Genomic DNA, 24,029 nt, shown 5'->3' on the forward strand with positions numbered 1-24,029 from the left:
CGGTAGACACTTGACATATGAACTTTAAAAATCAGTTATCAGTTATATTAATGTTTACTGAGAGTTTAATCCCAATTAGTATCAGTTTTATCTAATTCATAATTTGATCATTTAGGACTATCAACGTGAATCTAATGTACTTATACTTATCGAACGCAAATCAACATAAATGTCCAATGTTAAAACAGATTCAAGAAAACAATAAACTATTCAAAAATGCCTGTCATGTAACAAAGAGCAGCTTGGAGGTCTTTGTCGAACATTGATAAACCGGAATAGCAGTTTCGTCCGAAGTTCCGGAGCTGACGAAAAATATGCCATTTGTCCAGGACGAAACTGTTTTGATACACCAATTTTCGACAAAGACTTCTTGGGTTCTCCATTGTCATGATAGGCATTTGACAAGACATTTACTATGCTCTTGAATCTGTTGTGCGACGAGGAGCGAAATTTTCCTATTGTTGCAACGCCCTTTAATAAGATGCATTGTAATCTAAAGGTAAGCCTCGTCTTTTTTTTTCTCATGAGGAATTTCTTAGTACATTGTATTATGGTGTTCTATTTGGTATCGCGATGATGTATAGGCCTTCCCGTTTGTGCCACGCCTACCTCTACACCTCTCGCCGTCAGTCAACGCCCATCCTGACGGGCAGAGACACTGGTAACTCCCGTACGTGTTCCGACATTCGTACTCACACCGCGCTCTCATGGTTTCACATTCATCAATGTCTGAGAGAAATGGATGGAAAGATGGATGAAAGGATGAGTAGGAGGCTCAAAGAGATGATGTGGTAATGGATGGACGCACATGTGTGGCTGTGATTCATCAGGAAAGAAATGCAATGGAACAATCTGATATTTCATTTTGCTTTATCATTCAGCCATACCATTAAAACTTGGGTTTAAAGGCCACCACCTGACAATTAGTCTGCGACTCGACTCTGGAATAAAACGTATTTGAATCTAATATTGAATATAATATCTTACTATTCATAAATTATTTGACTATGCTATCATCCTTATAAGAATAAAAGCGAATATAATATCTAGTCGTGACGACATCGTGTAAACCTTACGAATGGCTACGACTTTTGGAATTTGGTTTCTATGAAAATTTACAATCGTGGAAATTGTTGTATGAGTATTCCTTCCGTTTTTTTAACCCAACCAAGAAAAAAATTTTCATTTACATTTTCAAACGATGAGCAAAATGCGATTTGTTCCAAAATCGGATCGTGAACCAATCGTAAGTTGTGCGGCGGCCTTTAAAGTTCACCCCTCCTGGATTAAAGAGGGCACTGTCGGACATGTGTATGTGCTGCAGGCGGCGCCAGCTGCCCGTTAAAACCAACGTTATACGACGCTTAAGCAGATGCCCAAACTCTGACAACTCTAACAAATCTCAGTTCGCGTATGCTTCGTTGCCGTTCGAAGTTCGTGGCAGGATGACTCCGGCTCCGTATATGAAGTGACGTCAGCAGATGTTTGGACCACCCCCCCCCATACAAAAAAAATGATTGACCGCTGCATGCAAATTACGTTGATGATCAGCTTAATGAAGATGTCTCAGAGGATCTCACAGTGTCCTCTTGAATCCCGGGAGGGGTTATCTGTCTTTAGATTAGATGGTTAATACGCAAATTTACCGTCATTTATACCGTGTTTACACTTTAATCGGCTTTTGCATCGGCTTTTTCATAGCGTGTAAACGCAATTAACTTGCATCGGCTCGCAGTTCAGAATCGGCAGTTTGCACCACCAAAGTAGTTCAGAACCGCGAGCCGATGACGTATATTTTTGGTGTGCGTATCATTACAGGGTTATGCATCGGCTCGCGGTTCTGAACCGCGAGGTGTAGCAGCGTGTAAACGCAGTGCAAGATAAACCAAAAGCCGATTCTGCATCGGCTTTTGGTTCTGAACCTAAAGCCTATCAAGTGTAAACACGTTGTATATGTCCGTATTCGCATCCGGAAAAAAAGTGTCCAAAAGGGGCTCGCGTTCTCAGGCACGACGTCTCTGGTGGAAAAGGGTTGCTCTTTGCATCACCATTCGCTTCTTATTAGGGTCACCTCTTCTCACCATCACATTAAATCCACTTATGGATATTGGCATTTGTAATATCACAAAGTGGGTACTGGAATGTGTTGTGCTGGATGTATAATGTAAATATGCAATGGAAATGAATCGAATACAGATCATGAATAAATAATTGCTTCTTTAGAAAATGACCTTTCAAACGATGAACTAGAGCAAAGTACACTATATTACTTGATTGGTATCGAAATCTCAGTTTTATGATTTTCTGTTAGAACATTACCTTGGCATGTCCGCAAATCTCGAGATAGTACAAACCCTCGGGGACATTGGCACGACGCAGATCCGTTGACGGACACACATGTTCCATACGCACAGCGGATTCGAGAGCAAGGATCCGTAGGCTGGTCTGAAAGCAAAGGGTTAATTTGATACAAAATTACCTGTCATCTGGTTACAAGTATGATGGTGACTAGATGTATACCAGTCTGATTGGAGAGTGACGGGTATTTTACCTGTATAATTACATGTTGACATGTCCAATATTTCTTTAATTGTAAGGTGACACCAAATTACACCTAAAGGGTGAAAGGTTTAACATTACACGGTAACAAGTCTGATATTACTGTAAATAGGAGGTGACCAGTCATATACCTGAATAGATAGAGGGTAACAAATCTAATCGGCGATACTAATACATGTATAATTAAGGGGGGGTGAGTCAAATTTTGCTCTAATTCTTAGGCGACGAGTCTAATACATGTATACTTATCGGGTGACGAGTCTACTGTAAATGTAAGGTGACGTGTGTAATGCATTATAAATACAAGTGACGAGTCTTCTGTTATTACAACGTGACGAGTCAAATTCATGTATAAATACAAGATGACGAGTCTACTGTAATTATAAGGAGACGAGTCTAATACATGTATAGTTACAGGGTGACAAATCTACATTAATTATAAGGTTACGAGTGTAATGTATGTGTAATTAAAGGGTGAAGAATCTGATGTAAGTAGAAGAGACGAGATTAAATATATTAATGATTACAGTCAATTGTAATTGTAAGGTGACTAATCTAATACATGTATAATTTCATGGTATCGAGTCTTCTGTAATTATAAGGTGACTAATCTAATACATGTATAATTTCATGGTATCGAGTCTTCTGTAATTATAAGGTGACGAGTCTAATACATGTATAATTACATGGTGCCGAGTCTACTGTAATTATAAGGTGACTAATCTAATACATGTATAATTTCATGGTATCGAGTCTTCTGTAATTATAAGGTGACGAGTCTAATACATGTATAATTACACGGTGCCGAGTCTACTGTAATTATAAGGTGACGAGTCTAATACATGTATGATTACAGGCTGACGAGTCTACTCTAGTTGTAGGTGACGATTCTAATGCCTGTATACTTACAAGGTGACGAGTCTGGTGCAAGTATAAGGTGACGAGTCTAATACATGTATACTGACAAGTTGACGGTTCTAATGACTGTATAATTACAGGGTCTATCGTGATTATAAGGTGACGAGTGAAACACGGGTATGATTACAGGTTGACGAGTCTACTAAAAATTAAGTTGACGAGTCTGATATATTTATGATTACAGGGTGACGAGTCTCCTTCAAATGTAAGGTGACGAGTCTTATATATTTATAATTCCAGGGTGGCGACTCCATTGTAAATGTAAAGTGATGAGTCTACTACATACAGGGTGACGAGTTTATTGTAATTGTAAGGCGATGAGTCTACTAAATGTAATACTATAAGTTGACGAGTCTACTGTAATTATAAGCTGACAAGCCTTATACAAATATAGTTACATGGTGATGAGTCATCTGTAATTATAAGGTGACGAGTCTAATACATGTATAGTTACAGAATGACAATGCTGCTGTAATTACAAAGTGACAAGACAAATACATGTACATTATAATTAAAGGGTGACGAAATTAATGTTTACGTTTTTGTAAGATGGAGATTCGTATATCTGTATTATTACATGATGGCGATTGTAATTACTATAGTAAGGCTGATAGGAATAACTACGAGGAATTTTCATGGGTATAAGACTTTGTATGCCCTCTGTCACAGCCACAACGATGTGGGACTGTGACATGATAATATCAGTGCGATCGATTTTATCATTTGATAGAAATGTCACATACATGAGCAAGAATGTCCATCTTCATTGAGCCGATATCCCCGTTGGCACCTGCATGCGAATCCACCAGCTAAGTTATTGCAGAACTCCGCACACGGTCCCCTTCCACTGTTCGGAGCGCACTCATTCACATCTAAGAAATGGCGGCGAAAACAAGAACAGCTTTGGTAATCATATCGGTCGATAATTAAAATGGCTCGCATTCTGAAGTCCAGGGGCCTGTTGCATAAAACTTTTTACTTGAGAAAACTCTGGTAGAAAATTAAAACTAAGGTTAGTCTGATATCTGCCATTGACTTTAACACAGAGCGAAAACTACGGTAAAAACAACCTGAGTTTTCTCAGGTAAAAAGTTTTATGCAACGGGCCCCAGATAAGCCCAGACATTGTGGGTCTAACGCTGTGTTATAATGATTGAAAGCCGGAAATGTCCTTATTTTGTTTACATTGTATATTTCATACGTTAAATATTTTTTTTCATCGTATATAAATGACTCGTTTAAGTTTTCTATTTCATGAAATGTACGAATAATGTGAGTTTCAAATGAGTTGAAAGATCGAACCACAACTTTAGAAAATAGTTTACATTATACACGAGTTTAGAATATGGGTCACTGGCCCGTATTCTGATGTCAGGTTTAAGTTAGACCCCGGTCTAACTCTGTGCTAAAATTATGAGGAGCCTAATATTCCAAAATTTTGTTTATATTGTATATTTCTTGTGTTTTCTACTAGTATTTTTTTTCCTGTTGCTTTCAAAATAATGAAAAATACTTTCCAAAATACTTCAGCTATTATTCCCAGACAATTATAAACAATTTGAGTGTCAAATAAGTTAATCAATTGGATGTGTACTGTTATGGATTTTGTGCCTTTAATGGTTCTCCATAGTTAAACCACAACTTTAAAACAGGGTTTAATGTAAACCTGGGTTCAGAATGCTGGCTAGTATCTTTAAGTATAAATGAAATAGTCTATTCTCACTAATCTTTAAGCCATGTCAATCGATTACTGTGTCCGACAATAGCTTTTTGCACTGGATAAAAACAATTCAAAAAGTGGAATGCCTCTGGCCGTCTCACCTGCATCACGCGGTTCAATATAGCAGCAGTGCTGACTTAGCATACTACTCTAACTCGCACAAGATGTTCAGTGATACATGGTTACTCTTATGTCCTCTTTTTATGAACTAGACCAATAAACTTACAGAGATATGATGGTTATTCAACAAAAAACCCCAACATGGCCAAAGTTCATTGACCTTACATGACCTTTGACCTTGATCATGTGACCTGAAACTGGAACAGGATGTTCAGTGATACTTGATTACTCTTATGTACAAGTTTCATGAATCAGATCCATAAACTTTCAAAGTTATGATGGTAATTCAACAGATACACCCAATCCGGCTAAAGTTCATTGACCTTGGACATGTGACCTGAAACACGCACAGGATGTTCAGTGATACTTGGTTACTCTAATGTCCAAGTTTAACGAACTAGACCAATAAACTTTCAAAGTTATGATGGTAATTCAATAGATACCCCCGATTCGGCCAAAGTTCATTGACCCTAAATGACCTTTGACCTTAATCATGAGACCTGAAACTTGCACAAAATGTTCAGTGATGCTTGATTACTATTATGTCCAAGTTTCATGAATCAGATCCATAAACTTTCAAAGTTATGATGGGAATTCAACAGATATCCCCAATTCGGCCAAAGTTCATTGACCCTAAATGACCTTTGACCTTGATCATGTGACCTGAAACTTGCACAAAATGTTCAGTGATGCTTGATTACTATTATGTCCAAGTTTCATGAATCAGATCCATAAACTTTCAAAGTTATGATGGGAATTCAACAGATATCCCCAATTCGTCCAAAGTTCATTGACCCTAAATGACCTTTGACCTTGGTCATGTGACGTGAAACTCATGCAGGATGTTCATTGATACTTGATTAACCTTATGTCCAAGTTTCATGAACTAGGTCCATATATTTTCTAAGTTATGATGACATTTCAAAAACTTAACCTCAGGTTAAGATTTCGATGTTGATTCCTCCAACATGGTCTAAGTTCATTGACCCTAAATGACCTTGACCTTGGTCATGTGACATGAAACTCTAATAGGATGTTCAGTAATACTTGATTAACCTTATGGCCAAGTTTTATTAACTAGGTCCAAATACTTTCTAAGTTATGATGTCATTTCAAAAACTTAACCTCAGGTTAAGATTTGATGTTGACGCCGCCGCCGCCGCCGCCGCCGCCGCCGTCGCCGTCGCCGTCGCCGTCGGAAAAGCGGCGCCTATAGTCTCACTTTGCTTCGCAGGTGAGACAAAAATGAATGGAGGACGTCCGTTAATGACAGAGGCGACGTCAGTATACTTCTAAAGTTTGTGGACAAGATGTGCTAAGCGGGGCGCCATTTCGTCTATTGAATAACTAGGATAAATTTCATGACTGTCTTTTTAAATACTCTTATTTTTTACTTTTACTTCCTCCCTTTCTCCCTTTTCCTTCACTAATCAAAAGCGCTGGTTATTGTATTTTATCTACATTATACTGTACCTGGGATCCGTCTTACAAAGCGCTGAGGTAGACTTAAATGAATCTGAAATTATTTTTTATCTAAATTCTTGTAGTCAAGTTATAGATATTTCGTGTAGTGGTTTATAAGACTGTCAATCGCGACTCTGTATTGTAATAATTTTGCAAATTGCTCATAGAATAGCAAACCATGTTACAGTTGCCAAGGATGGAAGCCCCTTCGTTCTTTTTCATTCACATACTAGCAAAAGCCACTGTACCTTTTTTCATATATCTTTTAATTTGTATTGTATTACAACGACTAACACAGAACTGTGTGACGTCTTGCTACTTCGATTGTATTTTGTTGGGAACGAAAAGAATAACATCTGAAATCTCCATCTATATTTTAGATCAATCGCTTTGAGTTTAAGTTGACTTTATCGAAATTAGTTGTTAACCGGGGCCCTGTTTACACTCACCATTACAGCTCCTTCCATTTATGTGAAGTCTGTATCCCGGTCTACAGGTACATGTGGCTCTTCCATTGATACTAAGACAGTAGTGTGAACAGCCCCCGTTATTAATGCCACAGAACGCTGAAAGGATAGGATCGTTTACATTAGTCTCGAAAAAATGTTTCGTCATGTATCTCTTATTTAAATCATTTGAAAGGGGCAGGGGATAAATGATTAACTTGCATATTTATCCGTTTTAGGGATTCTCGGTGGCATAACGGGAAGAGTCTTGACTACAGATAAAATGAGATGAGTTCGAGTCCCAACTAAAGTAACTAAAAAAAATCGATGAGAAATTGAATGGGCCGGAAGTCTTGACAATCTTTTTGTTATTTTAGGTGGGTGACATTATGCACCCTAAGGGGTAGAAGTGTACACCCCTATTCGGGGTGTACGTGTGCACCCCTAGGGATACTCGTGTAGGGACAAGCCTGTGTACCCCTAGGGGTGTAAAATTTAACCCGAATTTCTTAGTGTATAGTAGTAGTAGAAGTAGTAGTAGTAATAGTACACTGTAAAAAGAAATGAAGTACTAATTTATCACTTACAGTGCTTGTATAGTGACTGCACTACGAGTGCTGATTTTCTAGTTTAAATTTGAACTATAAAATCAGCACTCGTAGTGCAGTCACTAAACAAACACTGTAGTGCTAGACTAGCACTTAATTTTTTTTACAGTGTAGTTGTAGTAGTAGTAGAAGTAGTAGACGAAAATGAATAGTAATACTAGCAGCAGTATAAACAGGAGTAGTAGAAGTAGTAGTAGTTAAAGTAGTAGTAGAAATAGTAGTAGTAGTAGTAGTACTAGTAGTAGTAGTACTGGTAGTAGTAGTAGTAGTAGTAGTAGTAGTAGTAGTAGTAGTAGTAGTAGTAGTAGAAATAGTAGCAGCAGTAATAGAAGTAGAAGTAGAAGAACTAGTAGTAGTAGTAGTAGTAGTAGTAGTAGAAATAGTAGCAGCAGTAATAGAAGTAGAAGTAGAAGAACTAGTAGTAGTAGTAGTAGTAGTAGTAGTAGTAGTAGTACTGGTAGTTAAAGTAGTAGTAGAAATAGTAGTAGTAGTAGTAGTAGTAGTAGTAGTAGTAGTAGTAGTAGTAGTAGTAATAGTAGTAGTAGTAGTAGTAGTAGTAGTAGAAGTAGTAGTAGTAGTAGAAATAGTAGCAGCAATAATAGAAGTAGAAGAAGGAGAAGTAGTAGTAGTAGTAGTAGTAGTAGTAGTAGTAGTAGTAGTAGTAGAAATAGTAGCAGCAATAATAGAAGTAGAAGTAGAAATAGTAGCAGCAATAATAGAAGTAGAATTGTAGGAGAAGTAGTAGTAGTAGTAGTAGTAGTGGTATTAGGGGTAATAGTAGTAGTAGTAGTAGTAGTAGTAGTAGTAGTAGTAGTAGTAGTGGTAGTAGTTTTTGTTGTTGTTTTGGTTGTTTTATGTTGGTCATTTTTGCTGCTGCATGTCACTGTTCTTGTTATAGTTGTCGTCTTTGTACGGTTAGGTAGAGAATGTTCAAAGCCAGTTTTATATCCACTATTTTAACATGAAATGAAGGGAAAGTAAAGATATGGGTTATTACTGTCCTTGGAGCATTAGGAACATACCTACCAACACACTGAGGTAGTTCACCAATCCAGACTCCTGCAGAACAGAACAGCCTGTCATTCATCAGCACCCGGTATCCAGGATCACATATGTACTCTACGGCCCAGTAAGTATTTCCTCTGTCATCCAACTCGGTAGAATAACTTGGTTGACCATGCCGAATGGCTCTAGACTGGCCACAGCTGGTACCGTCCTCGACCGTGAATTCCGGAAGGAGTCCAGCTCCAGGACGGGGGGAGGGGTCGGGTGGGAGCTCCTGGACGCAGGAAGGCGCGGTTCCGTTCCATCTCTGGCCGTCACAGAACAGGATTGAGGGGCCAAGAAGGTGGAAGTTGAGGAAGCAGCGGAACTCCAGCACAGAGAGGCCAAACTTCTCGATGACCAGTCCATTCGGAGGCTCGGTTAGACGAGGACACCCTGGTTCTGTATTTTAATACTTGGTATGGTTATTGTGTATCAGACCTACTTGACAAGGTCGTCAGAATCGTCACTTATCATCTTCATCATCATCATCAACATCATCATCATCATCATCATCATAATCATCATTATCATCATCAAAATCATTATCATCATCATCAACATCATCATCATAATCGTCATTATCATCATCAACATCGCCATCAACATCATCGTCATCATCATCATCAACATCATCATCAACAACATCATCATAATCATCATCATCAACATCATCACCATCATCACCATCATCGTCGTCGTCGTCGTCGTCGTAAAAATGATGAAAATCAGCAGCAGGAACATCATCAACATCATTATCATTGTTGTTATTCACCTTCTCTGTTTTTTTTTTCTTATTCCTCCTCCTCTTCTTCTTCTTTTTCGTCTTCTTCTTCTTCTCCTTCTAGTGCTACTACTACTACTTTTTTATTCATAATATTTGTCTCATTAGTATTATCATTTTCTTCTTCACCTTCTCTTTCCCATTTTCACTTTTTAAATATGATTCACCAGTCTATAGTCGTCTCAGACATTGTCATGAGTAATCCTTGCAACATGTATAATGAAAGACAACAAAGTGATACATCCAAAGAATAGCATTCACGCGAAGGATGTCGGAATGATTTGATAAATAACCCATGGGCACTTTTCGTAAAGAGTTACAACTATGGTAAATTTGTCATATGACAAGTACCAAGGAAACCTTGACTTTGGTAGGCTGCTGAGCCCGGTTACCATGATAGCTATCATAGGTCGTTGAGAAACGGGCCCATTGAATCAAGGTTCTGTTAGAAAATTCGTTTTTCTAATTTGGAAATTAATAAATATTGAAAACATTACCGGTTTTTTGTTTTAAATCTCAAAAACATCAATTTCTACTCTATATTTCGTTTTTGCTTTTTTCCGTTTCGAAATCAGGAAAACGATTTATCTAACAGTACCTTGATTCCATTGACCTACTTGCGCACACCACTGGTTGTCGATCCCATTCGCCATTCGACAAACACCGCAGTACCCCTGAACCCAGCGTGGGTACCGTCCGGTTGATACACGTGTAGGTCACGTATTCGAAACCCTTCACGGCCACGCCGCTGTGGACCTGCGGTGGCAACGGGCAGTTGGAAATGGGCAAGAAATCCGGGTCGGGTCGGGGGCTACCCTTGCAAGTTGGCACCGTGTCGTTCCAGCGTTCACCGTTGCAGAAGATGGTCTTGGAGCCTCGGATCCATGTCCTCTTGGGGCATTTGTAGACTACTACGGCTCCGTCCATTCGGGTCGAGGTCCGTCCTTTTGGGAACTTCGGTAGTGGACTACATCCAGTCGCTGAAAAAAATCAACGCAAGAGCAGCATTGTCCGATTGTGGTTATAACATGTCTTATATTCTTTGATCTTCTTAACTTATAAGCGGAAGCGGCTAGTATTAAATCATGACGAAATGAGGGATGCAAATGTGAATCAAAGGAAAGAACATTTTACTGTGACTGTGAATCTGTTAACAATAACTCTTTTTCTGTTATTAATGATAAAAGAATCTTTGTTTTCTTATTATAAGATTGACATGCAAAATTGACGGGAAAAATCAACACAGCGATTAGACAGGCAACAACGAAAGGTATTAATAGCGGTAGCCATTTTGCTAATTTGATGATGGTTTTAAATAATAAACTTCAGGTGATTCAATGATCGTATAATTAATGTTATATAATGAAAGACGGTTTATCAAACAATTTGTCAATTAAGCTCAATAATACAGGATTCCTGAAAATTTTTACTTTATGAAAACTTTATGAACATTAATACTAACCAGTCATGGTGCTTCAGCGTTAGAGGACCTCCTCATGAAGAGGAGGTCTAGGGTTCGATCCCCGGCCGAGTTATATCATGAGGTTGCACCAACGACTTTTAAAATGGAGTCTTGTGCCTTCTGGCATGGTGCCCAGCATTAAGATCGGAATGATGCGTTTTATACATGCATAAAACATAACATAGCCATAGCTAGTAGAGCAATTTAATACTGAAAAGTCTACTCTGGGTAAGCATAATTTAGTAAAAAAAAATTATCAACATATGAAGATTTTTCTCACTTCCCCTTATTTTCTAAGCATCCTAATGTCTGAATCTTACCTACGCATATTGGACTTTCGGCCGACCATTGCCCGTTTCCAAGGCAACGAATCTTTCTTGACCCATACAGTGAAAATCCTTGGTTACATGCGAAGGAAGCGTACAATCCCTCTCCAATGATTGACAAGGTACCATGTTTGAGAGGGCTCGGGGCTCCGCACCGATGTGACTGCCATCCGGAGTCCGCTGCAGAATTGGCGGGAAAACTCAACAAGGCGATCAGACAGGGAACAACAAACGATATCAATAGCTGCATTGCCGGAATGATGAATCGATTGCCCTAGGACGTGAGTGATTGTAAACGTCTCCAGATAACCAACTATACTTGTATCTGTTTTTTTCTCATAGAAATGTAGATTCTCGTTGCTGGAGACAACGCGGTATTTAATCGCTCTATGGTATTAATAGTAAAATTCTGCAGAAGTCAGAACGAATTAAGGAAATACCTCTCTATATATTATGATTACTGTCTGGTCGACTGCATAGTTAAGTGACACAGGAAGATCTGAGGGTTATAAGTAGAATCAGTTGTATTTAAATTCATCGAATTGTTATTCGACGACTGTTTGGCTTCAGGTCATCCAGTGCAAGGGCCACTTCCTCTTAGATACCTTTTAAACAGAGAGGAAAAATAAAAGGTTTCACCTTCCTTTGCGGAACTTGAACCGGAAGTTATCAACTCAAACTCACAATACGTGACCCCCCCCCCCTCAATGACTTCCAAAATATCATTATTAAAAGTGATATAGCAATCCAGATATACAGACTTTCAAGAACAATGTCGGATGTCTTCTTACTTTAAAGATTATCATACATTGTGTGTATTATAATAACGATAATTATACCTGCTTCTTTAGTTCATAACACTCATTTTATCAAAACCCTATAATGCAATACATTTACCGTGGCTTAAGCAGAATAGATGTAATGCACATCTTGTTTCAAGGAATAAATATTCAGGCAAGGTACCCATTTACCTCACCTGGGTTGAATGCTGCACAATTTGGATCAATTTCTCTTGCTGAAAATAAGCCTGGGCTGGGATTCGGACCTACGACCATCTCTTTCAAGGTCCGGAGACCACATTCTGGGCCACAACGCTCCAATATTGTATAAAAAAAGATAATATCATGAATGGTAGAAATCAAGATTAAAGACTTTCCCTACAAACATTATTTGGAGGTAGGTTTACTTTAAGAATATAAATCTTGCTAAAGGGTGTATATTCATAAAGTATCAATCAGTTCAAATACACTTATATAGGTTCAACACATTTTCCCTATCTGTGAAAAATCTTCAAAAATTGATTCATTGTGGTTTTCTGTATGTGTTAACTTATAATTGGGTACATTGACTTGGGTTTAATTTCTCCAAAGCTACAAAATAAAATATTAATTCAGTTCAGTGACAATGATTGCACTCGTATTGAGTTAAAAAGTGTCATCATTTCCTTTGACAATAGAATTTAAGACATTTATATTTGATTTTGAATAAACCAAGATATGATTGCATATTATGGGCATTTTCATTTTATTATTAATATTTAACATTTAATGTCCATGTATCTATTTATTGAAGGGGGCCATCATTCACAAGATTTGCTTTCCAGGAGGTTCCCATTTCATTTCATTTTGTTGTATTATATTTTTCGTTACTTTTGTAATTCCGTTATTTGAAATCAGATAAATTCTCTATCAAATAGTCAATCAATCAATACATCATTCCATCCATCAATTGTTATATATATGTAGAATTATAAGAGCAATTACATTCATTTATTTAGTTATTTTCTCTTTAAGGATATATATAATGAGATGAGAGTAATTTCTATTATTTCTGGAATTTGCAATGATACACAATAGGCTGAGGAATTTTGTTATATCTGAAAAGAGACTACTTTACAATAGACTCATAGGGTAGTGGAAATGAACAATTGGATAGCTATGTTGTTTACAGTACATTGTTAATTTCACTGAGGTCATTCAAGAATGTTCTAAAATTAGACTGCTCTAGGAATTAGCAGAATGTCCTTTTTTGTAGACAATACTAGAGGCTTCCAGAATAGTGAATAATGTGTATATAAGCTGTCAGTTTCTTTCAAGAAGATCATCATATCAGATCAGAACTCAGAGTTTCACACTAGATTTTATGTCAGAACAGAGTTGATTTCAAACTGGTATATAACATTTATCCTCTTTATGATTATTTGCACGCCATCAATGAACTGTTTGCAGTTACTTTGAAAGAGGAATTCTCAGTTCTCATCGAGATCATCAACCTGTTTTAATGAACGCTTTTCAACCCAAGGATTGCTGAAATTGACCGTTAAGAATCATCAACATCGTCTTCACGGACATTTCCACTCGTTATAGTGACTCTTTTTATTCATCGTGCTTCAACTTCAATTTCATCATCGCCATTATTGTGAACTTTAATTTAGGGAATCTTCGCCAACCAACCATCTGCAAGAATCTTCAACCCTGAAGGAGGCAGGTGTAACCTGAAGAAGAAGAAGAACCGACTTGGATTTTTATTAGGATTATAACTTTGGATTGTACATCGGACACTTCAAGAGATTGATGTAAGACCATTGTTTGGTTTTATTTTGTTTAAGTATATGATCTATTTCCTGTAACAAAAGACAAGGGAATTAAAGTTAAAACTAAAATTTTCATTGTTATTTGTTGCAGTATCGTAACAGAATCAATGAATAGAACAAATTTACAAATTTAATAGGCTTGATATTCTTTCTAAGAACATGAACACTATATTTACCTCCATTCATAGGTCATGGGAACAAGGTTAAATGAGCTTGATATTATTTTTTCTCAGATACCCCTCCCCACCCACCCCGAACTTGTCGAATCATGAAATCATAATTATAAATAATATATGGATCAAGGCAAGGGATCAACACTTTTAGGTGTGTTTTCCAGTTTCATATCCGTTATGACTATCGAAGGACAAAGGGGAAATAGAGCAAGAATATGACAAAAAGTATTCTTTTCTTGAAGAATCACTTCGTTAATATAGACTTATCAGTGGTGTATATTGAGGGGCTCCAACGTGGAGTAGCGGACAAAAATTTCATATAAGCATAAATCGAGCAAAATTGAGATTTTTAATATCAAGGTGTATTTTTTTATTTTGACAAAGTATTTACAAAATAATATCATATTTCACCAATTCCTCATTCGTATCCGTCCCATGAAATCTAACGAGCAAGAAAAGAAGAATTGTCTCTCCCCAAATACCGGTATAGTTTTCTATTACTCAGAACTTCTCCTCGTGGAGGGGGTGGAGTCGGGGGCAGATGCAAAGTTCTTCATGGGAGTTTTTCATTTCTAGCACAGACCGCGGGAGCTTCATATTCTTGAATTCCTAGAGAGGAATTATGAATTTTCATACTATATCAACTTTTATTCTAAAAAGAATCCGATTTGTTAATGTTACCGGCCCTTTAATTTTTCCAAATGGTGAAGATTTAGAAATGGGGAGAAGGACGCTGTGATTTTCTTTTTTATAAAGCCTGATTTGATTTTCTGTTAAGGCCATTTAACAACTGTTTAGATTTTTTCCCTATTCTATCGGGTTGATAAATCATGTATCAGCTCGCCTTTATGTATTTGATTCTACTAATATTTATCACTTTTACCCCCTCTAATATTGTTTCGGTGAGTAAAAGCTTGTTTGGAAATAAAATATTACCTTTTTTATTGAAAGTATTGAATAAAAACGGAGGTTGCTTTTACAATTCTATATTGGCGATACCGTCATGTTCCTTTGTAATTCAAATTAAGCTTGGTTTGTCGGGCGCCATATCTAAAGGTTACGGAGTCAAACGACTTCTGCAAGTCCGCATTTTCTGTTAGAGTTTTTAAGCAATCAACTACACAACATTAATCGTTTTGTCTCACGAGAAAAGAGTAAGTGGTGAGGATTCCGTGCAGCCTTTTAATTTATAATTTGAGCTGATATTGCTATGGAGTAGCTCAGTCGGTTAGAGCGCATGTTTCGGATAAGATCGTAGATCTCAACGTGAGGGGTTCAAGTCCCGCTCACGAAGAAACGCGTTTAACGTTTTTGGGTGCTTTTCGAGACCTCATGGTCGCGCATGGTATCCACTTGTGAATGGAAGTGCCCCCCCCCCGGGGGGTCTTATGCCTTTTTAAAATTGTCACATAGGGAATGTTGACCTGACCTCATCTAGTTTGTGAATTACCGGTATGATAAATTCCCCCTTTATTTTAAGTGATGTACTGTCTTTCGGATCTGAATTAATTAAATTAAATAAACATGCCACCAAAACCCATGTTGGCAAGACTTCCATATGTCCCCTCCACTAAAATTGAAAAAAAATATGGAGAAGGTTTATCAAGAATTATCTAACATATATCTAAGAGATTTAAGAAGGAAAAGTCGGATACATACCAAAATATGGCTTTATTCCGTCAAAAATTCGAGTGTGTGTAATTCCCAATGGCATCGGTTTATTTAGTCAGAAAAATAAATACTCAATACTCTTGGAGAGTAGACTAGTCGTAATATCGGTTGATAATTGTTATGAAACCCATGGCTTTCAACAATTCCTGCAAGCTCAGTGACAGACTGGAGATGCTTCGTTCTGCAGCGAGAGGTTCGAATCCAAGTTCCCACCGGAAGTAAGAAGAAAAAAAAGAAGAAAAAAGAGAAAGACAGAAGGGGGTTTTGGGGAAGTATTTTTTAAAATTAGTGGAGGGGACATATGGAAGTCTTTCCCCGATGTAAATAGGGCATATCGACGAAAGTAATCCGTTAACAAAACGCCGAATGTCTATCCATAATAATAGATCCATGGTAATGCACCGGGGCGAATAAACGAGTGCACAGTGGCGGGAAAATTGAATAGCTGACGGGCAGGCGATAGTGAATGTACAGGTTTATAAAGGAATGCAAGCCGTGAATACGGGGTACACCACGGCATCACCACCACCAACAACGGCGTATCACAACGCTGAGAAAAGATGCAAGGATTGCTGAATTTAAACTGCTGGAAGGTTTTTTCCCCACAAGATTGGAAAGGAGGGAAAATGCAGGAACTGATTTCAGACATTATTTTGGCGATAACCAGGTAAGTGGGATAATTATCTAACTGCTAGCAATTAAAAGAACCTTCTGAAATGGCTCACACCAACGGCTTATGTCAATATAAATTGGTGTTTGCTCAGATTACTTTAAAGTAAATGTGTTTATATTCATACAAACTTTAAGAAAGTCTCACACGATTGAAAATAGCTTTATTGAGAGGCACATTAATGTTTTGAAAAGAATTTATTATGAAGAATATGATTACTTTCGATTGTTGTGTAATGAAAATGTGATTCCAGTTTGTCTATATTTGATGATATCCAGGGATATCGTTAAAAAAAACTGTCAAATTTATTTTTTAAAAGTTTAAAAATCATGATGAATGTTATCTCTGTTTGCATAAGGGAATAGAACAATGGATGATATTATGTTGGTAAAATGTGAAAACCTAAAATCTCTATGGAAAATTGCAAAAACCGAGACATGACCTTTTTTCATTTTTTGTCTTAAAAATTCAGATCTAAACCAACGAACTAGATTTTTACTTGCACAAACAGCACATTTTTTTTAAAAAGCACCAACAAGTCTCATGGATCCTGCTGAGCCGCGTCGTAGAAGTATATAAAAGTAGAAGATTATTAATGAAAATATGGTGATGTAGGTTTAGATGGTTACACTTCGTAATTCCGAAACACGTAAATTGCCTATACCTCGATATTCGTTAATCCGAAAACGTAAAAGGGTTCGTTAATCCGAACATTTGAGGCGTTATTCCGAAGGTTCGATAATCCGAAAACGAAATAAGGTTCGATATTGAAGGTTCGTTAGTCCGAAAACAAAATAAGGTTCGTCGTTCTGAAGGTTCGTTAATCCGAAAACGAAATAAGGTTCGTTAGTCCGAGAACGAAATAAAGTTCGCCGTTAGACATTACATTTTCAGACTAACGAACCTTCGAAATTACGAACCTCATTTCGTTTTCGGATTAACGAGCCTTCGGAATTACGAACCTCACTTTGTCTTCGGACTGACGAACCTTCGGAATTACGCCGAACCTCATTTTGTTTTCGGATTAACGAACCTTCGGAATTACAAACCTTTGGAAATACGAACCTTCGGATTAACGAACCTTCGGAATTACGAAAGCATGCGGTTTAGATAACCAAAGTACTGGTTGATTATTTGTCATTTTGATTTTTCTCAATATACAATTTACAAATTACCATGAAATGAATTTGGAAAAAAGACTTGCTATATACTTTGTTAATGTAAGACAATTACGGATGATTTTGAAAATTAAAGTAAGATATCATTTAATTTCAAAATATATTGCCAAATCTTAACAATAGAAAAGAAATAGAGAAACTGTTAGAATTCACTTGGTGATTGCTTTCAGCTACGTACATGTATGTGCTAGTGATTTGTGTATTTTATCATAAATTTGTAAATAGAATAGAGGTTTATTGACTAAAATTATCTTTTGAACTTTTTTTCATCAAAAAGCTGAATTTTGATTCACAGAAAAATTTAAGAAATTTAAGAACATATAAAATTTCATGATTTATTGCAGTTCTGTTTATCAAAGCACATAGATTTATTATTGATTTCATTGAAAGGATTGTCGATTTAATCAAAGTCACTTCATAAACATAATTTTGGCCCGAAAGAGTATTTTCTCCCAAATGAATTTTGAAGAAATTTAATTTTTCTGACTCAATGGTTTAGTCCTAACACTGAATTATATAAATGTGTAGTTTCATGTTATTTGATTTTTGATGGATTATATCAACACCGTTTATATTACCAATGTCTTCAATGTCTTTTCATTATCTTGATATCATTATTATGTCAAATCCTTTAATAATAGGGTAGTCCACTCCACAGGGTCTAAAAAAAAACGTATTTTAAAACACATCATAGACCTGTGCCTTTCAAATTTGCATCCATGGCTGTGATTTGAGATGAATGTTTTTTTAATACTTATATTTTTTAAGTGATGTTTTATTTTCTTCAAACTTACTAATAGAATTAATAGGATCTAGCAGAAAGCGAGGTACAGAAAGTCCACTAGGGACCAAGCAGCAACCAGGAAGCATCGATACATTAGGTAAAACTCATTCTTATCTCCTTCATCAATTACTGTATTAGGCATTTTTTTAAAATAAGAAGTCGATTCTTTGAAGACGGCTTGTATCTGAACCTCGCGTTATTCGTGGGATAATTTTTGTAGGGTGTATTTTTAAATAAAGGAGACAAAACTTGAATGTTTATGAGAAATTTATCCAATTAATAGTTAAATAACCTTTTCCTGGTAAAGGTATAGCTAATTAACAAAGTTAGGTGTATAAAACAATGTGTAATCAATATGTTCTTACATAAACAAAAATAGACATAAACGATTGGTAAGATATCTTTTTATGCCCTTATTCATTGTCTTTAGTGTTTTGAGCATAAAAGTGAACCAAGTTCATATTTGCACATTAATTTAAATAAGAATGGTGTTTGCAGAGGCATGGTCATATTACGTTATCACTTGGGTACGAATTGTAATGCTAATAGGGTTCATTTCTACGGGCATATTATTTTCGATGTCACTTATTTTCTATTTTTCTCTGGAAGAGGCATTGAAATTTGGTTTCCTTTTTATTGATACATCCAGTGTTTTGTAGAACATAATATGCATGTTTGAAAAAATAGATGTTTCAAATTCACTTCATAGTTACAAACAGAAAACTTGAACTTTGCAAGCTTATTTCATTTTAATTAATTAATCATATCAAGAGAAAATAATAAAATCTGTTTGGGGAAAATCATCTTTATAAACTCTCTAAATGAAAAATAGTTAATCTGAGGCCCGTTGCAGAAAGAGTTGCGATCAATCGCAACTCGAAAAATCTTGCGCAACTTGATTTTCAGCCAATGAAGCACCCGTATTCGAGACTTGCGCTTGATATTTTGATTTGCGTTTGAACGCAACTCTTTCTGCAACAGGCCCCTGGTGGGTGTTTCATAAAGCTGTTCATAAGATACGAACGACTTTATACGCACGACTTGTGATCCTTTTTTGTGCTATGTGATATCCCTATATCATTGATTAATGACCCAAGAACATGTTCCAGTCGTGCGTAAGTTGTGCATAACTTACAAACAGCTTTATGAAACACCCACCTGAATCCTAATCACACTCCTCTCAGAGTGAGATGAGGGACCAGTCCTGATGGAATGAGGTTTCAATCTTTCAAGAGTGAATTTTCACCTTTCTTGGAGTGAAAATGTTTTTAAAATGTACACTCTTTTACACATAAAAGGGTCAAAATGCATTCTTGAACGATTGAAATATTCCATCGGGACTACTTCCTCATCTTACTATGAAAGGAGTCTGATTAGGGACCAGATCAACTCTTTTCCATTTAGAGAGTATACTCCTATATGCGCTATACAAGCTATCGGTACAAGATATGAACATGCTCATTTTTCAATTTTTTATTTCCACAATAACAGCAAAGTAAATACGTTTTTACATCTCAACGTCATTATGTAAAAGATACAATTTAAATTCCATAGAAATAAAACAATACAATACATTCGTGAAAGTAGTCAAATTATTGGTAATGATCATGTTACTTAAAAAAAATATCATGTGGAGGAAACCTTGTGAAAGCATGCAGAGTTTGTGACATGGGTTCCTTTTTACTATTTACTATTCTCACAAATCCGTCCTTGTATCATGTACTTCATGTTCAGATTATCACAGCAACTGGTAAAAGGAATTGTTCATTACAGGTTAATAATGGTGAGCCAGTAATTACAAGACTAGATTTGCTGACATCAACAAAATAATAATAATTATGTATCATAGCGCTTAGGACTAATACAATATTACCTTTAAGTACCGCTACGCTCTAAATTGCAGGGATTAAAAAGAAATCCAGATGGAGTGTAGTAACGGACCAATCGAATTCTGAATTAAGATTTGAATCCTACAGATTGATTTTTAATTCTCAAAGGATTTAAATTTAAATCCTCGTTATTCAAAACCATTGTATTAAGGATTAAATCTAAATTCAGGGTGCAATTATCCCTAACTACAGTCCATCTGGATAATTGTAAATCTATGCAATTTATTGATGATGAAAATGTTATCTTGTTTAATATTTCAAACACTTTTTAAACTGTTAAACAACTACTTTGAAAGTCGTACAGCATTGTGAGGGCCCAAACATATATAAATATATATATACTTAACGTGATTGGCTGCTTTTAGATTTGTTTCGTGGCAGTTGCCACGATAGTCCGGTAGTTGTAATTCCTTATGTAATGAGTTGTAGCTCTGTTTTGCTGGCATGTCTGTAGAAGACAGTTCCACCCATTTTTCTTTTTCTTTTTTTCCAGGTGCACAAAAAATAGCCTAATGTCGACCAAGTCTTTTACCCCAGATCAGGGCCTGGATTACGATCGATGTATGCTGATCAACAATGGGATAGAGAATAGGCCTGCGCCAGGCTATACATCACCAACGTGTGACCTGGTCAACGAGGATTTGAGTATGTTTTCATCAGGATGAGATGACGGGTCGGTTGGATAGGAGAATGTTGCTTGGAAGGCATCCTTATGCGGTTATATTACGGTGAGATAGGTCTGACGTCCGTCACGGTTCACCGGCCAATTCTGTTTCCGGGTTCTGTTTCCAACTTGAGAGAGCCTATATTTAAACGTGCAGGATCACCGTAAGAAGGTATAATGTGTGGCAGTGTACTTCGGTCGACGATGCAGATACGATGGCCTTTATGGTTGAAAAGTTCACCCTATGCAGGTAAGGGGTGATCAAGGATCTAGTTGGTCAACTTGACCCGATGGGAATATTCACTGAGACATGAGATACTAGACAACGGGATTCAATGAAAGAAAACTGGAGAACGTGTAATTAATATATTTGTCCTACAAGTTTTCGGATCTGATGACTTTCCTTGATTTCGATTGGCCAAGTGGGTATGGTAAAGTCGGATAAAGCGGAACTTGTCGGAAAAAATGTCTGACAAGTTCTGTTATGAAAGCCTTCCAAGTGCCATGTCTTACAAAGAGTAACGATTGATCCGATCAACCTCAAGTCCATCAATGCCATTTTTTTCTTCAGGAAATTTGCACACTGTTCTTTGAAAACAAAGAGAAGCATACTGAATTTTTAAGAAAACTTTGAATGTAGGACTACACGCCATTTCCAGAAAATCTTTTGAAGAAACACGTATTTTAAATATTGGCGTTGCTGGCTTTCCACAGATGTAGTTGACTGGATCTATCGTAACTCTTTGTAAGACGGGGCCCAGATCAACCAAATTGGCTCAACCTTACTGTTCTCTGTGATCTGTTTTATGGCGTTATTCAGTCATACTTCTGGGTGTTATTATTACTGAGTATATGAGTACGAGTTTGACCCACGTCCGTATCTCGGCTGACATTAAATATGGAAAATTGCTGCTTAAACTTGAGCACATCTTGTGTGTAGGGCCTAATTTATATCTTGCAAATCCACATGGAAGTGCCCGAAGCGAATGCAAAAAAAATGGCCAAATTTCTCACAATAGTTGTTTCTAATTTTCTTGATTTACTCGAAATTAACTATTGTGTAATTAAATTTGGGTCATTATTATATTCATATAGCCAATTGATGATTTTCCTCCTTTTGATTTTATGTACTTATTTATAGATGAACAGACCAGTCAATTACAGCTGCAGTGTTAAAGTTTGGGTGTTATTTAGTTCAACACCTTTGATTGCTACTTTTGCACCATCTGGCGTTATGTTCAAGCTCTCGTGCTTTTTGTTTACACCCAGGGCAGGGTCCTGCGGGGAGCCTGTCTTATAATAGTTTCAACACTCTCATTTTTATGTGGAAGCGCCGCGGCGCGCCGTGGTGTAGCGGTTCTGACTCTCGCCTTGTAATCAGAGGGTCGTGTGTTCGAATTCCACCATGGCCTATAGCGCCCTTTGGCAAGGCGTCAATCCACACTTTGCCACTCTCACCCAGGTGCTAATTGGGTACCGGTAGGAAACAACCGTCATTGTGGTTGGTTTAGCAAGTTTGCGCCTAACAGGCTGCTTGGAATGCTATGAATCCAGTGACTGGGTAATGATAATTGTAAAGCGCTAAATAAATGCCAATTATTATTATCATTATTATTTTACATCGAGTTTGATCAGTTCATTTTTACGAACTCAAAAATTTACAATACGTATTTGGATATTTTACAATAGAATAATATACAGGTGGGTGTTTCATAAAGCTGTTCGTAAAGTTACGAACGACTTTACGCATGACTGGAACATGTTCTTAGGTCATAACTCAATTACGCAGTGTACAAAGCACAAGAAAGGATCACCAGTCATGCGTAAAGTCGCTCGTATCTTACGAACAGCTTTATGAAACACCCACCAGGTATGAGTTCATTGTATACTTATATTCAGTGCTTTGAATCAATCAATTTTAATTTGATTTCAGGCATTGCCTACGAGCGCCAGTGGGAAAGGATTCTTTCGTTCCCATGTTTGTCTCTCATCGAGGGACCAAAAATATCACAAAAATTGCTGCCTATGACTTTGTCTCGTTTATTGATTCGAGACACACCAGATAAATAAAATAAAAGAATATTAAATTTGTAATTATTACCATAGTAACATTGATTGTATTTGGCAGCTGAGCAGAAAAGTTACAGTAACTTTTCTGCTCAGCTGCCAAATACAGTAACTGTAGTCATGATAGTTGCAACTCTACGAATCGGGCTCTATGTTCCTTATTTTGTTGGATATATACGAGAGACTCTTTCATTTTTCTTTCTCCCTCTTTTCTGTCATTTTCCATTAGAGCAAGAATTAACCTGGCGTCAACCAAGACTTCAGGACTTGTTGGTGGTCAACGATCTGTGACCACCTCATGCATCACGGGCCAAAAACTTGACGTGGAACAGGCAGACGCTCGAGTATATATGTCACCATCCATGAAACCTGATCAGCGAGGAAGAGAACAGGTTTTCTTCAGGAGATCTTGGATGGCGGGTCAGTTGGATAGAAGAATGTTGCTTGGAAGGCATCCGCATGTGGGGGTTATATGCCGGTGAAATGAGATCTGATGTCACTGCCGACTATCCAATTCGATTTGCCATTTGAATGCGAGGACCCAGTTTTACTATGAGAAGGGTCGAGGAGGATGTGGATAATGGACTTTGGTCGACGGCCATGCCGATCCCCATGGTTGGAAGGTTCACCCGATGCAGTCTCATCATGGTGATGGGTGATCAAGGATCCAGTTGGTCTTCTGCATATATCTTCCGCTGGCCCAAGCCAGAGGGGCTTTACGTTGCTTGCATGCACGACAGGAATGCTTTCGATAAAATGCTACAATCTGACCGACATCATCATAAAATAGGTCCACCATATTTTGCCCATCTTTCCACTCATGCGAAAACGTCATTCTTTCACATGTTTGTTTGGGTTTTATGGCGTTATTCACATAAAAAAATAACGT

The 24,029-nt window shown here is 37.2% G+C and overlaps 1 protein-coding gene and 1 long non-coding RNA gene across 5 annotated transcripts in view; one reads left to right on the plus strand and one right to left on the minus strand.

The window, feature by feature from the left end:
* LOC121413510 (sushi, von Willebrand factor type A, EGF and pentraxin domain-containing protein 1-like) overlaps positions 1-11,946 on the minus strand; it is a 46,632-nt gene extending 34,686 nt beyond the window's left edge. For 2 of the 3 annotated variants that reach the window (XM_041606347.1, XM_041606338.1), the window contains exons 1-7: positions 11,446-11,946; positions 10,281-10,643; positions 8,862-9,281; positions 7,231-7,347; positions 4,221-4,349; positions 2,320-2,445; positions 610-729 (exon numbers count right to left, since the gene is read on the minus strand). In XM_041606347.1, coding sequence (XP_041462281.1) covers positions 610-729; positions 2,320-2,445; positions 4,221-4,349; positions 7,231-7,347; positions 8,862-9,281; positions 10,281-10,643; positions 11,446-11,701 — 1,531 coding nt within the window. In that variant the 5' untranslated portion in view covers positions 11,702-11,946. The remainder of the gene's footprint in view (positions 1-609; positions 730-2,319; positions 2,446-4,220; positions 4,350-7,230; positions 7,348-8,861; positions 9,282-10,280; positions 10,644-11,445) is intronic. The other variant, XM_041606355.1, reaches the window with a different exon arrangement.
* Positions 11,947-15,262: 3,316 nt separating this feature from the next.
* LOC121406426 lies at positions 15,263-23,403 on the plus strand. Of its 2 annotated transcripts, none has more exons than XR_005968799.1 (3): positions 15,263-15,378; positions 16,275-16,555; positions 23,370-23,403. It is a non-coding gene; the product is annotated as an uncharacterized LOC121406426 (long non-coding RNA). The 2 variants fall into 2 exon arrangements; XR_005968800.1 differs by having other exon boundaries at positions 15,263-15,371.
* Positions 23,404-24,029: the final 626 nt, after the last annotated feature.

The sequence above is a fragment of the Lytechinus variegatus genome, chromosome 1, assembly GCF_018143015.1.
Source record: "Lytechinus variegatus isolate NC3 chromosome 1, Lvar_3.0, whole genome shotgun sequence".
Taxonomy (NCBI): Eukaryota; Metazoa; Echinodermata; class Echinoidea; order Temnopleuroida; family Toxopneustidae; genus Lytechinus; species Lytechinus variegatus.